Raw genomic sequence first — 18,234 nt, 5'->3', positions numbered from 1 at the left:
TGTCTGCCAAATAAAATCTTTCCAAAAAAATTGCTGGATCATATGGTAATTCTATTTTTAAGTTTTTGAGGAATCACCATACTACATGTACACATATATACCAGCAGCCATAGTGGCTACACCACTTTACATTCCCAATCCATTGGAAGAATATTGTAGAATATTTCAGTAGCTTTGCATCTTCTGTACCATAGAAAAGGTTTTATTATTTATCATTATTGTATGTTCTTTACAAATTAAATGAAACTCAGTTGTGAAATTATCTGCTATGATGCATCTTTGGAGGATATACCTTCAATCACCTTTTGACCCTTTAGTGGGAATGGGTCAATTCAAGTTTTTCACTTCTTGGATCAAATTTACTAATTTATATTTTGCTATTAAATCATGCATGCCCTCTCAATTTTCAACCTGACATCATAGCATGCATGTAATACTGTCAAAATCTGCGTAACATGGGACGCCTGGGTGGCTCAATCAGTTAACCGATGCCTTCAACTCAGGTCGTGATCCCAGAGTCCTGGGATCAAGTCCCGCATCGGGCTCCTTGCTCAGCGGGGAGCCTGCTTCACTCTCTGTCTTCGCCACCACTCTGCCTGCTTGTGCACGTGCGCACCCTGATAAATAAATAAAATCTTTAAAAAAAAAATCTGCATAACATTCCATCAATCTCTCCTATACATGTGTCTTTGCTGTTTCCTTTCTCATTCCTTTTTATCTAGTTCATTGAGCTTTGCAAAGAATCAGCTTTGCAATTTATCCTTTCCACTATTTTTGTTCTGTTGTTTCCAACTCCATTAATTACAGTTTTATCTTTAATTTCCATGTCCTACTTGGTTTTGGTTTTATTTTCTTAATCCCTAAATATGAGTATTCAATTCCTTTTTTTTTTTTTTTTTACTTAATGAAAGTATTTACTTAGTATCCATTTTCCTCTAAATACCAATGTTGGCCAATTAAACGGAAATTTTCTTATTGCTTTCTAGATAGTTTTAATCTTGCTTTTGATTTTAAAATGTTTTAAGTCCAAAAAAAAATGTTTTAAGTCCATCATTAGAAGAATGGATATATAAAGGTACATTCACAATTAAATACTACACAACAGTTTGACCACTTGAAATGGATGGATAATTTATCAACAGGGATAGATCTAAAGTACACAAATGTTGGGTTAGAAAAAAAAAAAGAAGATACAGAATAATACATACTAAATGAAACCACTAAAGTAAAAATTTAAAACCTGCATTACAGCACAATGTATCTGGATGTAGACCTATAAAAATATAGTTACTTAAGGATACATACTCTTTTGCTTCAGAGCAAAGAAATGAAGACTGGAGAAAGATTAAGTACTTTCTGTTCTGGAGTCTGGTATTAATTTTTTGGTATCTAAATAATTTAATGAGAACTAGTGCATGTAAATAAAAGCTAGTAATTTGTACCAAGGCAATTTAGTATTCCTTATAATTAAACATAACACTACCTAAACAGAAGGCTTTTAATAGTTACCTAGTTTTACTCAATTAATTCACTATGATAATAAAATCATTCTTTTATTCCTTTTTTTGATAAAGATTTATTGAAAGTAGGATATTTAGACACAATAGGGCAAGGCAACAGGGGTTCAAGCTACTTCAATTTCTTCTCCGATGTATACCAAAAGAAAGGCAGCATGCGTGTTTTCATTCTGGTTTGATAGTTTGTCCAGGGAAGACAGGTACTAGGCATTAGAAGAGAGACAACACAAAGGCAGTGAAAATAAACGTACATGAAAATGCCTTTCATTCAGTATACAGATGTAGATCCCACAAAACTCTGAGATTCCTCCAGAAGCTTGTGGTTCACAGGATAGGAATCACCAGGGACCACAAGAGAATTCAAGCTCTGCATGGAAATTAAGGCTTTCCATAACTAACCTCAATTTGTCCTTACTTTTGCAATCTTTTATCTGGCAACCTTTTCCTCCATCTACACTAACTAGACTTATTTGAAATTTTCTCAGCCTTATAATGATGGCAATAACCCCAACTAAAAAATGTTCCTGGTTGAATTCATGTTCTATAATTTACAGCTCAATTGTCCATCTGCAGATTCAAAACTGCTTCTGAAGATACTACTTTTAAGCTGGGGGAAAGAGGGAATACCTTGGCTGTACCATCAAGTTTCATGCCCCAAATTCTGCCCGTGCCATCCAAATAAGAAGAAGAGCACATATTCAAATTTTAGGAAAAGCATAAGGACCTATGTTATTATTATTTGTTACAAATCAGGGCATAGTTGGTGGCCTAATAAGAACCTTTTAATGTTGAGAAACTGTCTACATTCCATTGTCTAGTCTATTGTCAAAGGTAAAGCTAGTTATAGTCAGATTCAAGCAACCATGGGAAAAAATTTACTTCAGGAAAACTGGTAAATAATTTAATAGTTTTAGAGAAGACTGATACAAATCCAGAAAGTCTTCACTAGCAGGTGGCAGAACTGTTTGTATTTTTAACAAAAATCTGGATAAAGGCACAGAAGGCAGGCTTGTGAAATCTAGTTATAAAATTATAAAAATTAAGTTTTTTTAGGGGTGCCTGGCTGGCTCGGTAGGTAGAGTATGCAACTCTTAATCTCAGGGTTGTAAATTTAAGCCCCATGTTTTAACTGTGGATGTTTTTTATAGATAATGGAGAGTAAAGAGTACACTTAGGATGTATAGAATTTTGAATCGCTACATTGTACGCCTGAAACTAATATACCATTATATGTTAACTATACTGAAATTAAAATTAAAAACAATTAAAAAATTAACTGAAAATAGTTGTTCTCTTTTTAAGATTTCATTTATTTGAGAGAGAGTACAAGTAGTGGAGAGAGCCAAGGGGAGAGGGAAAGGCAGGCTCCCCACTGAGCAGGGAGACTGAAGAGGGGCTGGATCCTTGAACCTGGAGATCAGGACCTGACCCGAAGGCAAACGCTTAACCATCTGAGCCACCCAGGTGACCCTGAAAGTAACAGTTTTTAAAGAAGAAATAAACTATTTGGAAAAATAAACTAAAATTAACGAAGATGATCATACCATATTCTCTATCAGGGTTCACAGCATCTGCTGTTTAAAGTGACACTAAAAGGGTTTCAAGTGTTTAGAATCCAGACTCTAGCAGATGCATGGAACAACAGTGCAATTCTTACTCAATTTATCAAAAGGTTTCAGAATAAAAAGAGGAATCAGCCTTATCATATTCACAAACTAGATTATATAGGGCAACTGGGTTGTTCAGTCCTTAAGACTGCCTTCAGCTCAGGTCAGGATCCCAGTGTCCTGTGATCAAGCCCCATACTGGGCTCCCTGCTCAGTGGGGAGCTTACTTCTTCCCCTCCAGCTCCCCTATGCTTGTGTTCTCTCTTGCTATCTCTGTCATAAATAAATAAAATCTTTTTTTTAAAAGAATTAACTAGATTATATCTGGGATATTTGATTTATAAAGAATACTAAAAGCTACAGAATAAGAATTCCTTCCATAGAAATCCTTAAAAATAAATAATTTGAAAACTATCTGATAAGACAACACTGTGGCTAAGAGTATTTCCTAGAACAAGGCTACTTGGGTTCTATGTCCTAGGTTTCTGACCGGGGATTAAGTTATTTCTCTGTGCTTCGATTCCCTCATCTAAAAAACTGGAATGAGCATAATTATCTACCTCATGGAGTTCTGGGGTATATATAAAGTACATGTAAAGTGCTGGGGCACTGGGTTAGCACAGTCTGCGAGGCCTCTGACTTGATTTCGGCTGAGGTCACAATCTCATGGGTCTTGAGATCTAGCTGCCTCAGGCTCTGCGCTCAGCAGGGAGTCTGCTTGAATATTCTCTCCCTCTTCCCCTCCCCTGACTCTGGCGTGGTTGTGTATATACTCTCTCTCAAATAAATAAATCTTTAAAAAGAAAAAAAAAAAAACACATATCACGTGCTTTGAACAGAGTGAGATAATAATAAAATACATAAAATAATTCAAGTAAGGATGTTTAGACAGAAGACAAAGGTTGGCAGACTTGATATATGTATTCCAAATATTTGGACATAATGATCCTTTCTTTTATGTATGAGGAATCCTTTCTTTTTTATGTTAACTGGAGAAAGTTAGCATTAGCAATCCCAGTCAGTGGTGAAGATTTTCAATGATTAGAGCTATTAAGAGATCTGGAAGTAAGGGGAAAAACTCAACTTCCCTTCATTTGATAGGCCAATTCTGAAGCAGTTCTACAAAAATCTTCACAGGACTAATGCCCCCCTGCACACACACCAGACCCCATTCATTGGCTTTTTTTCCCTTCCTTAACTCTTTACCCACTCCCTCACTGCTGTTTCCAGCATCTCAACTGAACTCACATCTTTCTGTTGTTTTTAATTTAAGTAACTTTACTTAACATGGGGCCCAAACTCATGACCCTAAGATCAAGATTCACATGTTCTACCAACTGAGCCAGCCAGGCCCCTCTGCACCAATGTTTTTATCTAAAGGCCTGCTTTCAAGATAGCACTTCAGAGAAACTACAAGGACCACAAAAGTAATGCTATGGATATTACCTAAAGCTGCCCAAGGAATCTCCTGGTCTCATCTTCTCCCAATTACAACTCAATCTATATTCATATGGAATACATACCTCTTCGGATCAAACACCTTTAATGAATGAAGTCTTTCATAATTTGTCTTTTTCATCTCCTATTACTAAATTACATAACCCATAACTTACTATTAGCCAAATTGTTCTACTGATCCTTTCTTAAATTAACTTGTATCTTTCCAGGAACACAATTATCTTTTTATCTCAGAAATGTCCTACAATATTTCCCTGTAGAAAACCTTTCAAAGCTCACATATCTCAAACACCATATCCACCACTCAATTACAAGTAATGTCTCCCTCACCTAAATTCCTGGTTGTAATATTCAAGGCACTTACAGTAGCAGTGGAAAAAAAAAATTAGCCTACTTGACTACAAGATTGACTATAAGTTCTTTGAAGACAGAAATCACTATTCATTCTTTTTATTTTCCAAAGGGGTCTCCCTGGTAAACTCACAGATGTTTACTTACTTTGCCTTTTCAAATAACTTTATTTTGATACATGCACAAATTTTTAAAAGTATCAGTTCTCAGAATACCTGGCTGGCTCATTTCAATGGCGCATGGGACTTGATCTCAGAGTCATGAGTTCAAGCCCCACGATGGGCACAGACCTCACTTTAAAAACATAACAATAATAGGGGCGCCTGGGTGGCTCAGTGGGTTAAGCCACTGCCTTCGGCTCAGGTCATGATCTCAGGGTCCTGGGATCGAGTCCCGCATCAGGCTCTCTGCCCGGCGGGGAGCCTGCTTCCCTCTCTCTCTCTCTCTGCCTGCCTCTCCATCTACTTGTGATTTCTCTCTGTCAAATAAATAAATGAAATCTTTAAAAAAAAAAAACATAACAATAATAAAAAAAAGTTATCTTACTATATATACTATACATATATATATTATACTATACAAACTCATGCTCCTTTTTATAGATGATTATACCACTGCACTTAAATTCTTTGGAACTACCCTATTTATCAAAATGCTCTTGCCATCACATGCAAACCAAAAAAAAAAAAAAAAAACTTTAAAAACTGCACTAAAGAAGGAGCTGTTACTAGGGCATCTGTCTGGCTCAGAGGAGCATGTCACTCTTGATCTGGGGGTTGTGAATTCAAGCTCCATGTTTGGCTTAGACTACTTAAATAATTAAAACGTTAAAAAAAAATGCTGTTCCTTATTACTTTCTTTTTAAAAGATGTCCATTTTTCACATCTCTCACCAAAAATCTTTCATTACTGGGGCACGTGGGTGGTTCAGTGAGTTAAGCCTCTGCCCTCGGCTCGGGTCATGATCTCAGGATCCTGGGATCAAGCCCCCCATCTGCTCAGCGGGGAGCCTGCTTCCCCCTCTCTCTGCCTGCCTCTCTGCCTACATGTGATCTGTCAAATAAATAAATAAAGTCTTTAAAAAAAAAATCTTTCATATTTATGTACTTCATTTTCTTGCAGAATCCACAGTCTTATTTTATAATTCACAGTGTTCTAATATCTATTTGAATTCCAATTTTTATCAAAGGTTACTTCAGCAAGATTATTTCAGGCTTTAAGGAAGTTCTGATCCTTACACAATTTTGAAATGCTTCTGTCATGGGAAAAGACCACTTCTTGGCACTCCTAATTCAGAGAGTTGGCATGAGGTTCAACTAAGATTGCACATATGAAAGGCCATTGAAAATTCTAACAGCAATGCATAAAAATTAAAAAGGATCTCAACTCAGAATTTCAAATATTTAAAATAAATACTACAAGCTAATGCCATTAAACTGCACTGTTACTTGGTTATTGGTAGTTTATGAAAGACAAAAAAGTGAAAGTTGGCAATAAACGAGATCAAAAATAAGATGCAATCTTAAGTAGACTATACCTCTTGCATACAGAAGGTCAAATATTTTATTCCTGGAATACTTTTCATATGGTCCTTTTCTTCTAATCCTACCAAACTAAATGAAACAACCCAAATCTGCCAGCATAATGTAACTATTACTGTTACCTTCTTTTAAAATTAGCATTACCTATCAATAAGATTCCTACTTTTCCCTTTTAGTATCATGAATTCAATAATAATATTTGTATTAGGTTCAAGTAAAAGAGCTTATTATCTGATTTGGTCAGACCTTCCCAAATGATAAAATCGCCTCAACTAGAAATTGATCAAAGACAACATCATTATTTTTTAAAGAGGCTTTTCTTAAAGGAAAAATAATCTAATTAAACTTTAAAAATTATATAATTCCATACATCTCTTAGGCAAGAAGTCTAGAGAGCCTTGTGGTAAAATTCGTCCTCAGTTTAAAGCCTATGCATGTTCCGGCTAGGATTTTACCCTCTGGCCCAATTTTCCAGGCCTAAGGCTAATTATAAGAAAATGTTGAGTGCAAAACACCTAGAAGATTCTCAAACAATAGTTCAACCTGCACCCTGTAAACATTCAAATGAAAAATATTTTGTACTTGGAAAATATATGAGAAAAAGTCTGGGCAACTACACACTATGGAAATTTGACACAAACAAAAGCTGCAGATGGACAGACTGTAAGGAATAACCTCTGAAACAACATGGATCAAATACTGATCGAAGAGAAATTCCAGGGACGGTGGCACCTAGGACTTTCCCGTTAATAACAATGAATAACGGGGCTTTAGGGCTGCATAAATAGGTCCGAGCACCTCAATTGCGCCGTAAAGCGAAAGCAGGACCTGGGAGCCAGCGCGCTGCGGGGCTTCCAATCGTCTGCGCCCACCGTGGAGGACTGGAAAACCAGAGGGGACACCGTGGAAAGGAGCAGGGCCCGTCTCGGGGATCCGCCTCCCCCTCTAGCCTCCCGCTTCCCAGGCGACAGTCCCCTGGGGACCCTTCCTTAAAAATACGACGGACCTGCGTCTTTCGCCGATCCCCGCCGTGGCGGCACCAGATCATTCCTGTAACGCAGAGCACAGAGACCTAGGCCTCCATCTCGCCCCCGCGCCCACCACCTCCCCAGAACAAGAAAGAGAGACCACTGCAGCGGCTGCAGCCCCAGAGCGCGGGAGCGAGAACCGAGACCGGCCCCCGGCGGCAGGCGAAGCGCCCTCCGGCCCCGCGCCCCTCCCAGGAGCGCCGGGCTCACCTCCACGGCCTTCCCCGCAGACCCCGCCAGCGCGGCCAACGGTGGCCTGCGGCCGCACCTCCGCAAAATCCTCTTTCACTCCCCGGGATTCGGAGAGGGGAGGTGTCGCGTCAGGAAGGCCGGGAAACGGCTCCGCAGCGATGCCCGCGGGATCCCCGCCTCCCGCACCGGCCACTTCCCGCAGCAGCCGCAGCTCCTTCCGGTGTCTCCGCGGACGCCGCAGGCGTCTGGGGCGTCGCGATAGGGCGGGAAGGGGCGGAGCTTCCAGGATAACCCGCTCCGCCCCTGGGGCGTGGCCGCGGTAGCTGGGCCCAGGTGCGGAGACCCCGGCTTGCCCTCACCCCTGTCACTCAGAGAGTAGCTTCAGCACCAGGACCCAGTACATGCAGAGCAGTTTTAGGCTTCAGGCTCTTGTCGTTTTTACACATGTTCTCCTCCTCTTCTATATTTACACTATACGACCTTTAGCAAGTCTTGTCTCAGTGCATTAGAGAATTTGCATTAAGGCTGGCCACGGAAGGGCCTCAGGTTTCCGACCTTATGCACAGACAGAAGTATTAGGCAACCCAACTCAACGCTGTTTTCTCTCCTCTCCTCTTTCTTCTACCAACTTCTTAGGGCTTAGATTCTCTGAAAGTAATTCCGTTTCCTTTTCCGCATGTGCAAAGGAGAAATTCATCTCTCCCATTTTCCTCTAGGCCAAAATCAAGATCAAATGAAATATTTATTGAAACCTTAGTATTTGCTTAGTGCCTAGAGCATTGAAAGAGACCTGCCTTCTAATTTATGTAACTTAAAATGTGTTCAGTTGATCGCTACACAAACAATAAAAGCAGTTAAATTAATGAAAATTATTGTTTAAATTGCCAGTTTCAATCTATCTGATTATCTCTAACTTTGTAGTCTCCAAAATGGGACCATGTAGCCAAGTACAATGCAAGATGCTCAATCTCCACCAGAATCAAGCAGAAAATATTGGAGCTTCTACTTCTATTTTTATGATAAAAGTGGGAAAAAAATGAACCTTTGCTGGTTAGATAGGGATTGACACCAATACCTCAGTTTGCACCACAAGGATCACCTACCTGGGTTCACTGAAAGAGAAAGGAGGTTTCACAATTTGGAGGATGCCTATGGCACAACCATTCCTCTCTCTCTCTCTCTCTCTCTTTTTCAGCATATTTCAAAATATTGCAGTTTACATTCCACAAGGTTGTAGGTAATGTGGTTAATTTTTATTTTTAAAAATCGAATATCTAAATGTTTTAACTATTCCTCATTTGTTAAGAGTGATTATGAAAAACATTTGTTCTCTGATGTCTTGTTCTCTGGTATCAGACTTAAAGGAGAGTTGTATAGATTTATTTGAAAAAAGACAGTATTGGGGCATCTGGGTGGCTCAGTGTCTGCTTTTGGCTCAGGTCGTGATCCCAGGGTCCTGGGATTGAGCCTTTCAGTGGTGGCAGACTCCCTGCTCAGCAGGGAGCCTGCTTCTCTCTCTTCCTCTGCTGCTCCCCCTGCTTGTGCTCTCTCACTCTATTATCAAATAAATAAATAAATGACAGTGTTTTAGATTTTCTAACTTTTGCTGTGATGGCAAGAGGCTCTCATCAATATGCTAGTTGCAAAATTTTTTTAATGTGTACATTTAATATTTAATCAGAGTAAAACTGATGGGGGAGAAGAAATGAAGTAAAGGAAGAAGAAAAGAAATAGGGGTAGGAAGAAGGAGGAAGGAAGACTATTGAGTGGTCACATCAAAACAAATACCTTCTCATTTTTGCAATTGAGTATTGGCAAGTGAAAATGTTACAAAACATGCATTTGATGTTTATATACCTGAGGCTGAATAAGCCTTTGCAAATGCTCTTCCCTGAGTCAGACATGCTATTACCAGACTCTCCAAACTTTCATCCCTCATTCTTCTGGCTACCCCCAGCCCTGATATTCCTTGTTTAAAGATTTTATTAATTAATTTTTTTTTTTTTAGAGCGATAGAGAGCATGAGTAGGGGGAGGGGAAGAGGGAGAAAGAGAGAATCTCAAGCCCACTCCTTGCTGAGCACGGAACCCAACATGGGCCTGGCCAGGATCTCACAATCCCAAGATCACAACCGAAGCTGAAATCAAGTATCAGTTGGTTAACAAACTGAGCCACCCAGATGGCCCTGGATATTCCTTGTTTAGCCTGTTATTCCTCATTTCAGCATCCTGTTATGTTCCCTTCAGATAATTTATTATAAATTTTAATTATGTTAAGATTTTTGTGTATAGGGGCGCCTGGGTGGCTCAGTGGGTTAAGCCGCTGCCTTCGGCTCAGGTCATGATCTCAGGGTCCTGGGATCGAGTCCCGCATCGGGCTCTCTGCTCAGCAGGGAGCCTGCTTCCTTCTCTCTCTCTCTCTGCCTGCCTCTCAGTGTACTTGTAATTTCTCTCTGTCAAATAAATAAATAAAATCTTAAAAAAAAAAAAAAAAAAAGATTTTTGTGTATATTTAATTTTTTGCCTATGTCTTCAGAACTGTAAAGCTCAGTGAGAGCAGTATTTTTGTCTTGCTCACAATATTCTCATAGTCCAGCTTTAAAAGACTACAGATATTTGTTGATTCTTAACTGAGGATGGTGGGTATTTGGCCCAAGATGGACATGTGGTAATATTCCTGAGGAGGACTGGAAGAAGAGAAATTAGCTACATTCCTTTGCAGTAACATGACAGGAGAGTCCAAAACGTCATTAGTGACACTCTTGAGAAACCCTGATTATTTATTTATTTATTTATTTATAAAGATTTTATTTATTTATTTGACAGACAGAGATCACAAGTAGGCAGAGACAGACAGAGAGAGGTGGGGAGGCAGGCTCCCCGCCGAGCAGAGAGCCCGATGCCGGGCTCGAACCCAGGACCCTGGGATCATAACCTGAGCCGAAGGCAGAGGCTTCAACCCACTGAGCCACCTGGGCGCCCGGGAAACCCTGATTTAAACTGAGGCTTTATAATATGTTTTTGGTTATAAGTGGCAGAAACTCAAACTGTTGTTCCTAACGTGATGAACAAGAAGGATTTGGTAGAGGACAGGCAGAAACCAATTTTATTGTTTCTCATTATTGTCTCTGAAAATCTCTGAAGATCCCTTTCTGCTCCTAGGATAAAATCTTAAGCAAAGCCTTTAGCTTCTCCGGTCACTCCCAAGTAATTAAAAAACCCTCCAGTCATGTTCTAATAATAAACAAATGGTCTTTTCTCCCAGGTATTAAAAAATCCTGTCCAGTGTAATGTCAAAAATGCCAGAACCACACAGGTAAAAAATTATCTGCCATTCCCTCTCTACCCTTTCCCCTGACTTGCTTTTCATTTTGGGCTGCTCCTGGGCTGAGAAAGATAAGGACAGAAAGGATCTTTACTGACTAGGATAGTTATAGCCTGGTGTCATTGTCCTGTAGGTAGAGAAGAGGTCTGAGGCTTATCTTTCTCTCCTGGAATCATCACTCACCTATAATCCCTTGGCTCAGCAGTATATCTTCTGGTGTACCTTATGACATATGCCTTAGTCCCCTGGTTTCCAGGGATCCATTCAAAGGTTAGGATCATCTCACTCCTATTGGACAGTCAATATTAGTCAGTCCTATTGGACAGCCTCTCTCAATATGATCCAATCCAGCTCTCTTACATGGATGGGCTCCTCACTTGGCCCACCGAAAGGACATGTGTATCTTTCACAGAAGTTTGGGCTGTTCTTAATCAGCCTGTGTGCATCTTTTGCTTGGAGGCAGTCTTAGCCAATTGACTTAGGGCTTCTCTTGTTTTTTCTTGTGTGTGTTTTTTTTAAAGATTTTATTTATTTATGTGTCAGAGAGAGAGGCAGCACACAAGCAGGGGGAGTGGCAGGCAGAGGGAGAAGCAAGGTCCTCGCTGAGCAAGGATACCGATGCAGGACTTGGTCTCAAGACACTGGGGTCATGACCTGAGCTGAAGGCAGACGCTTAACTGACTGAGTCACCCAGGTGTCCCTGACTTGGGACTTTTCAAATGAGAATCAGTTCTGAATCTTGTCTGTCTAATATGCCAAAGGGTACATGTCATCTTTTCAAAATGGTCCTCTTAAAGACTTTGAGACTTGGCTTGAGATGAGGGGGAAGAATTTACCTCTATACCCCCATTAGAGTACCTTGATTTGGAAGGTATTTGGCATTGACTTTTGAGGCTCTGTAGAGAAAATCCATTTTTATCAATTTGTAAATAGAGTAAGGGTTCGGTTTACTCTAGCTCGGGAATTCTCAAAGATAGCACTACCGACAAGTTGGACTAATTCTTTGTTGTGGGGTATGGTTCTGATGCATTGTAGGAGGTCTAGCAGCATGTGTAGTATCCATTAGATGACAATAGCACCTCCTCCCATTGGTGACAAAATCACCCCTACTTGAGAGTTATTGCTTTAGTTTGGATTGGTGCTTCTCAATGTCTTTTTGATGATCAGATTAGATCATTCAGAAAAGTAGGTTAATAGACAAGAATGCTCACAATTAGAGGTTTCCAGCAAGAATCACCATCTGGGCATACCTGTAAGCCACCTGAAGCACATAAGTGAGCCCATGTACACCATTTCAGATGCTCTTAGGCAGAAAAAAAAAAAAAAGGAGGGGGTTATTGGCTCTTTAAATCCAAGGAAGGCTAACTAGAACTGGGAACTCAAACATTACTAGGATGCCCAGTGATCTCTTCATCGGTCATTTCTTGAATTTGCCATCTTGCAGTTTTCTCCAAGAACAGACTTTCTAGTTTAAAAAAATCCCAAGTATTGGGTTTATTGTCTTTACCTTGGTTAGGTGCTGCTCAGAAGCTTTCAGCCAAAGATTCAGGATCATTGAAGAACAAAGCAGCCCAAATGACAATTATGTGAATGGATGAAATGGAAGTTTCCAAGACAGAAAATAAGAGGCCAGGTCAACCTGATATTATATAGCAGAACAAAACGAAACAAAAACAAAAACAGAAACAAAACACAAAAAAATATAATACAGCTTAAAGGCCGAGCAAAAAGATTTCTGATGGGCCAGAAGAGGAAGGATTTTTTAGACAAAGGGAAGAACATAGGCAAAAGAATATCAACAGAGATAGTAATGCCAGATATGAGAACCTACAAAAGATCAATATTACTAGAGCAGAGTTTGAGGGCAAAGAGTCAGAGAACAGGCTAGACAGAGAAGGCAGATCATGAGTGGTTTTGTCTGCTAAGAGAAGTTTTTCTTCTGGAGATCCATGAAGAAATTTAAGAAAGGCAGCAACATGGTGAGATATATATATTGGATTACTTGGTTAGCTATGAATGACATAGATGGAGGCAGATTATTGTAGAATACAGACAAGGGAGGCTAAGGACCTAGCATCAGAGATGACCATGAGAGCTACTTAGGAGAAAAAAATCAATAGATGGTCAACTGACTCCGTGGGGAATGGAACCTAAGAAAATTTTTCTGTATAGATCATCTTCCTTCTTGCATAGATTATTTTGATAGTTCCATGTCTTTCTGATTCTAGTATCTCCTCTAATCTAATGCCATTATTCTAAACACAACTCTCTCTAAAACATAAATCCAATCAAATTCAATAGTTGTTCGTATATCCATAGATTTCCACAACCAGCTCAATCTAAGCTTAGTATATTTCACTGCCAGGGGCACGTGGATGGCTCAGTCAGTTAAGTGCTAGACTCTTGATTTCAGCTCAGGATTGTGAGATCAAGTCTCCATTTGGGCTCTGTGCTCAGTGTAGAGTCTACTTGTCCCTCTCTGCTTCTTCCACAACCCCCCTCTCAAATGAATAAATAAATAAAATCTTTCAAAAACAAAGCTAATCAAAAAAGAAGTCCCATACCCTTTAACAGCAACCTCCATTTTCCCACAATCCTTCCAACACTAGGCAGACTAATCTACTTTCTGTCTCTACAGATATCCCTGTATTGGACATTTCATATAAAGAGAACCATATAGTATATATATCTTTTATGATGGGTTTCTTAGCATCTTTTCACATTGTAGTGTGTACACTATTCCTTTTTTATAGTCAAGTAATATTCCATCACGTGGACACACTATAATTTATTTATCTGTTCATTAGTTGGTAGATATTTGGGTGGTTTCACTTTTTAGGTATTATGAATAATGTGGCTATGCACATTCACATACCAGTTTTTATGTGAATGTATCTTTTGTGTATTATTTAAGAATGGAATCACTGGGTCACAAGGTATCACTATGTTTAGTATTTTGAGGAACTGAATCTGTAATATTGGATGTATGCAGTCATGTGCTAAATTAACATCTAGAACCATAGTCTGAGTTCTTTTTTTTTCCCCATAGTCTGAGTTCTAAATGCCTTGGTCGGCTTTGTTCTGACTTGTGGAGGAATCTACCATACACTTCTGGGTGGGCGACGACAGCAAAGATATAATGACCAATATATACACTTTGGCATTGTATAGATTTAAAAGGAGGTCCTGAGTTATTTCTGGGGACTCTGCCAGGTTTTAACAGTTAATAGAAAAAGTAATTGCATATATGAATTATCTAAAAGAATTAATCTATTTAGGTAATGTAATGTTTTTTAACTAAAGTACTGGACTTTGGTCAGACTTAATGTTTTCACTTGGTAAGTGCAGTTTCACCAATAGTTCATGAAGTTCACTGGACATATATTAATGAGTCAGCTAGAGTGAACAGTGATCCTATATATCCTAAGTGAAATATCAGATACACACAATCAGTGCATTAAATCTTGGGTGCTTTCTGCATGTGACTCATTCCTAAATGCTGGCTCTTTTCTTATAGGGCCCTTTTGTGGGTTTCTCAGTAACCTCCTCTCTTGCTAGGGATCTCTCACTGTACTATCTCCTAACATTGGGGGCAAAAATCTGTGGCTAACCATTTGGATAGTCCACTTAGCTCCTGGTTCAAAGATACACTCTCTTAAGCTTATTCAAGCCTGGCTACCTTCTGTGACATTCACATAACCCCCAGGATAATTTTTCTTGCAAAATTGCAAGTACAGGCCTTTTCCACTGTAGACCTTTCTCTGCTCTGCCATCAAAGACCTCTTTGGATAGTCTATTGTCTTTAGACTTTTCAGGTAACATAAACTACAGGGCACAGAAGTCAAATGGTCTGAGTTTGGGGCATGTGGGTAGCTTGGTTAAATATCTGCCTTCAGCTCAGGTCATGATCCCAAGGTCCTGGGATCAAGCCCTGCATTGGGCTTCTGCTCAGCAGGAAGCCTGCTTCACCCTCTCCCTCTGCCTGCAGCTCTGCCTACTTGTGCTCTCTCCTTCTCTCTGTCAAATAAACAAGTAAAATCTTAAAAACAAACAAACCTTGCCCGAGTTTCTGCAAGTTCCTTCACTTGGCTTGAGGTGGGGATAGGATGAGATATGCACTTTCCTCTCCCCACTCTTGGGAAGGGGGAGGAAAATGCACAGCACTCCAGAAAAGTGTTTCTTAGGCATCTTCATTTTTCAGTCTTTGATCGATTCTGCCGTATCATTCCCTGGAGGTATGTGAGGACAGAGAATTGTTAAAGGAGCTTTACATTATTCCTAGCATGCATTGTGTGGTTGGTCTAGCACCCTTTTTAAGAATACTTAGCGCACTTGACATTTCTTCCTTTTTTTTTTTTTTTTAAGATTTTATTTATGTATTTGAAAGAGAGAAAGTAAGAGAGAGCACAAGTTGGGGGAGGGACAAAGAGAGATGGAGAAGCAGACTCCCCACAGAGCAGGGAGCCAGATGCAGAACAGATCACAGGACCCTGAGATCATGACCTGAGCTGAGGGCAGATGCTTAACCTACTGAGCCATCCAAGCACCCAGGATCTATTTCTTTTAACTTTGGAGGCTCTGCCAAAGGACGTGGAAAATTCCCACTGAATATGACTACATCTTAGAAATTTGTGCCAGGATTATTCTAAGTTCTCAACCGTTTTTTGGTATCTTGGGCCCCTCTGACATTCTGGTAAATGGCAAATTAGAGACCCCTTTCTCACATGACATTTCTACGTGCATAAAACAAATGTGTTGGATTACAACAGAAACCAATTATGTGGCAGTAAACCTGAATCCTCAGATCCCATGGAGTTACCTCTCAAGTTGAAAACTTACATAAGAATCCTAGTACTAAAAAAAAAAAAAAGAATCCTAGTACTTTACAAGAACTATTACATTTATCTTCCTAACACCCCAATGAGGAAACTGAGACATAATGAGGTTAAGTACTTGGCCTAAGACCACGTACCTAGTCAGAGGCAGAGAAAGGATTTGAACCTGGGCAGTCTAAAACTACAGTGTTGTTTTGAGATTATGCATATAAGAGCTTCCAAATTCATTGATGGTTGAGTAATTATTTCCTTGAGTGAGGGACAGACCTTTAGAGTTAACCAAGCTCCATTTTTCCCCTGGGCCAGAATAACACAAGGCATCATCTCCAAGAGTGCCTGTCTGGCTCAGCCAGTCGAGTGGGCAACTCTTGATCTCCAGGTGGTAAGTTCGAACCCCATGTTGGTTGGGTGTAGAGATTATTAAAAAAAATAAAAATTTTTAAAGATTTTATATATTTATTTGACAGAGAGAGAAATACATAGAGAGAGGGAACACAAGCAGGAGGAGTGGGAGAGGGAGAAGCAGGCTCCCCACTGAGCAGGGAGCCAGACGTGGGGCTTGATTCCAGGACCTTGGAACCCTGACCTGAACGGAAAGCAGATGCTCCATGAGTGAGCCAAACAGGTGTCCCTAAAAAAATAAAAAAATAAAATAAAATCTTTAAAAAAAGCCATTATACACATATATGAGACTGTGCCTCCTTGATGCTGCATCTATGTGGAATACCCTGTCCTGTGGTTTAAGCCACTATTTGGTTTTCTTGTAGCTAACGGCATCCTAACTGATATACGTACAAATGGCTAAGATTGTGTGTTAACCTTAAAAATAAAACAGTCAGTTATTTTACCAGCAAAAATAGGTTTATTTGGGAATAAAAGAATTGCAATTTGGGACAAGCAAGCAAAGTATGGCAAAGCTATAGGCAAGTGTAACAAACACAGGAGAACATTATTTTATGGAGAAGGAGAAAGATGGGAGGGGTTGTTTTGAACAAAAAGCCTTTGGAAAAAAGCAAGGGTTTGGGATGATGATAGTTTCTCGCTGGCTGAGTTGCAGTAGTCCATTTCTTCTAGAAGATGCAATGTGTAACTTTCCTGTTGGGTCCTATGATGGATGATTCTTTCCCTGACATTGAGTGGTAAAACTTTCCCTTCCAGCCTCTCCTTAAATCATGTTAAGTCCTCTTTAGTGGGGTTTCCCTTCATTAATTTTAGCAATTAAATATTCCACCAATCCCGGAGAAGGGAGTCTTGGAGCAAATTACATTGAATTAGAAAAGTGACAAAAATATGGTGTTTCTTATTCCCTTGTTGAACAGTAAAAGCCATAACGAGTATGTACTAATACCTCTTCCGTAACATTTATTGTAGAATTAAAAGAGAAAATGTTCTCAATAGAGTTAAGAACTACTGCTCTTCCCCTTACACTGAATGTTTGGAAGTTGTCGTAAGTAGGAAGGAGGCAACAGAAAGAAGACTGGGAGAATAAACAAAAAAACAACCTTTCAGATTCCAGGTTCTTCATCTGTTAACAGCAACAGATATTTTATAAGTGCAGAATATTTTCACACAGAATTTTGTGCACTTTGTTATTATTCGTCTGGTAATGCCACACATCAGCATTGTCATTCTCCCTATTTCCCATTTGACTAAATAGAAATCTTGAAAACTAACAGAAATGATTATTCATTCCTGTTCCTTAATAGGAATAATAACAACTGCTGTCATGTTTTAGCTAGTCTAACAAAATTATTTTGACAGTTCACCACTAATAGGCTCAGCAATTGGAAGTTTTAAATCTGAAGGTTTGGTGGAATGTTTTGGCTCAGGACCGGATATGGAAACAGTATCTTTTCTTGTTGTCCTTCTCCATGTCTCTCCTCCCCCATGCCCATTCGTTTACTGTGTTTAGTACCTCAGAACAGGGTATACTCAAAACCTAAAAATACTCAAAAGCCTAAAAAGCCTAAAAACTCGTAGTTGGCTATATTTACATATTTGAATTCAGCGGGAAACGTGGTGAAAAAAGAGTAATTGAAATCAATAACTACATCAATACAGGGTTAGAATGCCTCAACATTTTTTCGTTTAAGTGCTGAGGCTCTACAGCAGTAGTTTTTAATCTGAGATCCTTGGATTGGTCTGGGGAGTCTGAACTTGAATATACTGTAATATATTGCTTCTTTTAACAACATATGAGCGTGTCTACGTGCATTTTTCTGGAGTAAAGTCCCCTAGTTTCACCAGATTCGCTGAATGCCCCTAGAGCCCTCAAAACGCTACAAAACACGATACCAGTTGACAGCATTGCAAAAATGCATTTCTTCTTAAGTGGTCTTTTTTCCCTATTTGGCAAGGCAGAAACCTCCTGCCCTAAACAAA

The 18,234-nt window shown here is 39.5% G+C and overlaps 1 protein-coding gene and 1 long non-coding RNA gene across 5 annotated transcripts in view; both read right to left on the bottom strand.

Annotated features, from left to right (window-relative positions):
* Nucleotides 1–7,956, bottom strand: part of USP33 (ubiquitin specific peptidase 33) — a 54,198-nt gene extending 46,242 nt beyond the window's left edge. For 3 of the 4 annotated variants that reach the window (XM_032301587.1, XM_032301588.1, XM_032301591.1), the window contains exons 1-2: nucleotides 7,712–7,956; nucleotides 7,480–7,523 (exon numbers count right to left, since the gene is read on the bottom strand). In XM_032301587.1, coding sequence (XP_032157478.1) covers nucleotides 7,480–7,521 — 42 coding nt within the window. In that variant the 5' untranslated portion in view covers nucleotides 7,522–7,523; nucleotides 7,712–7,956. The remainder of the gene's footprint in view (nucleotides 1–7,479; nucleotides 7,524–7,711) is intronic. The other variant, XM_032301589.1, reaches the window with a different exon arrangement.
* On the bottom strand, nucleotides 645–7,473 carry LOC116566921. The gene is made up of 2 exons (XR_004276050.1): nucleotides 7,272–7,473; nucleotides 645–1,720 (listed from the first exon to the last, which is right to left on the bottom strand). It is a non-coding gene; the product is annotated as an uncharacterized LOC116566921 (long non-coding RNA).
* Nucleotides 7,957–18,234: the final 10,278 nt, after the last annotated feature.

The sequence above is a fragment of the Mustela erminea genome, chromosome 10 (genome assembly GCF_009829155.1).
Source record: "Mustela erminea isolate mMusErm1 chromosome 10, mMusErm1.Pri, whole genome shotgun sequence".
Lineage (NCBI taxonomy): Eukaryota > Metazoa > Chordata > Mammalia > Carnivora > Mustelidae > Mustela > Mustela erminea.
This window is presented reverse-complemented; position numbering and strand designations above follow the sequence as displayed.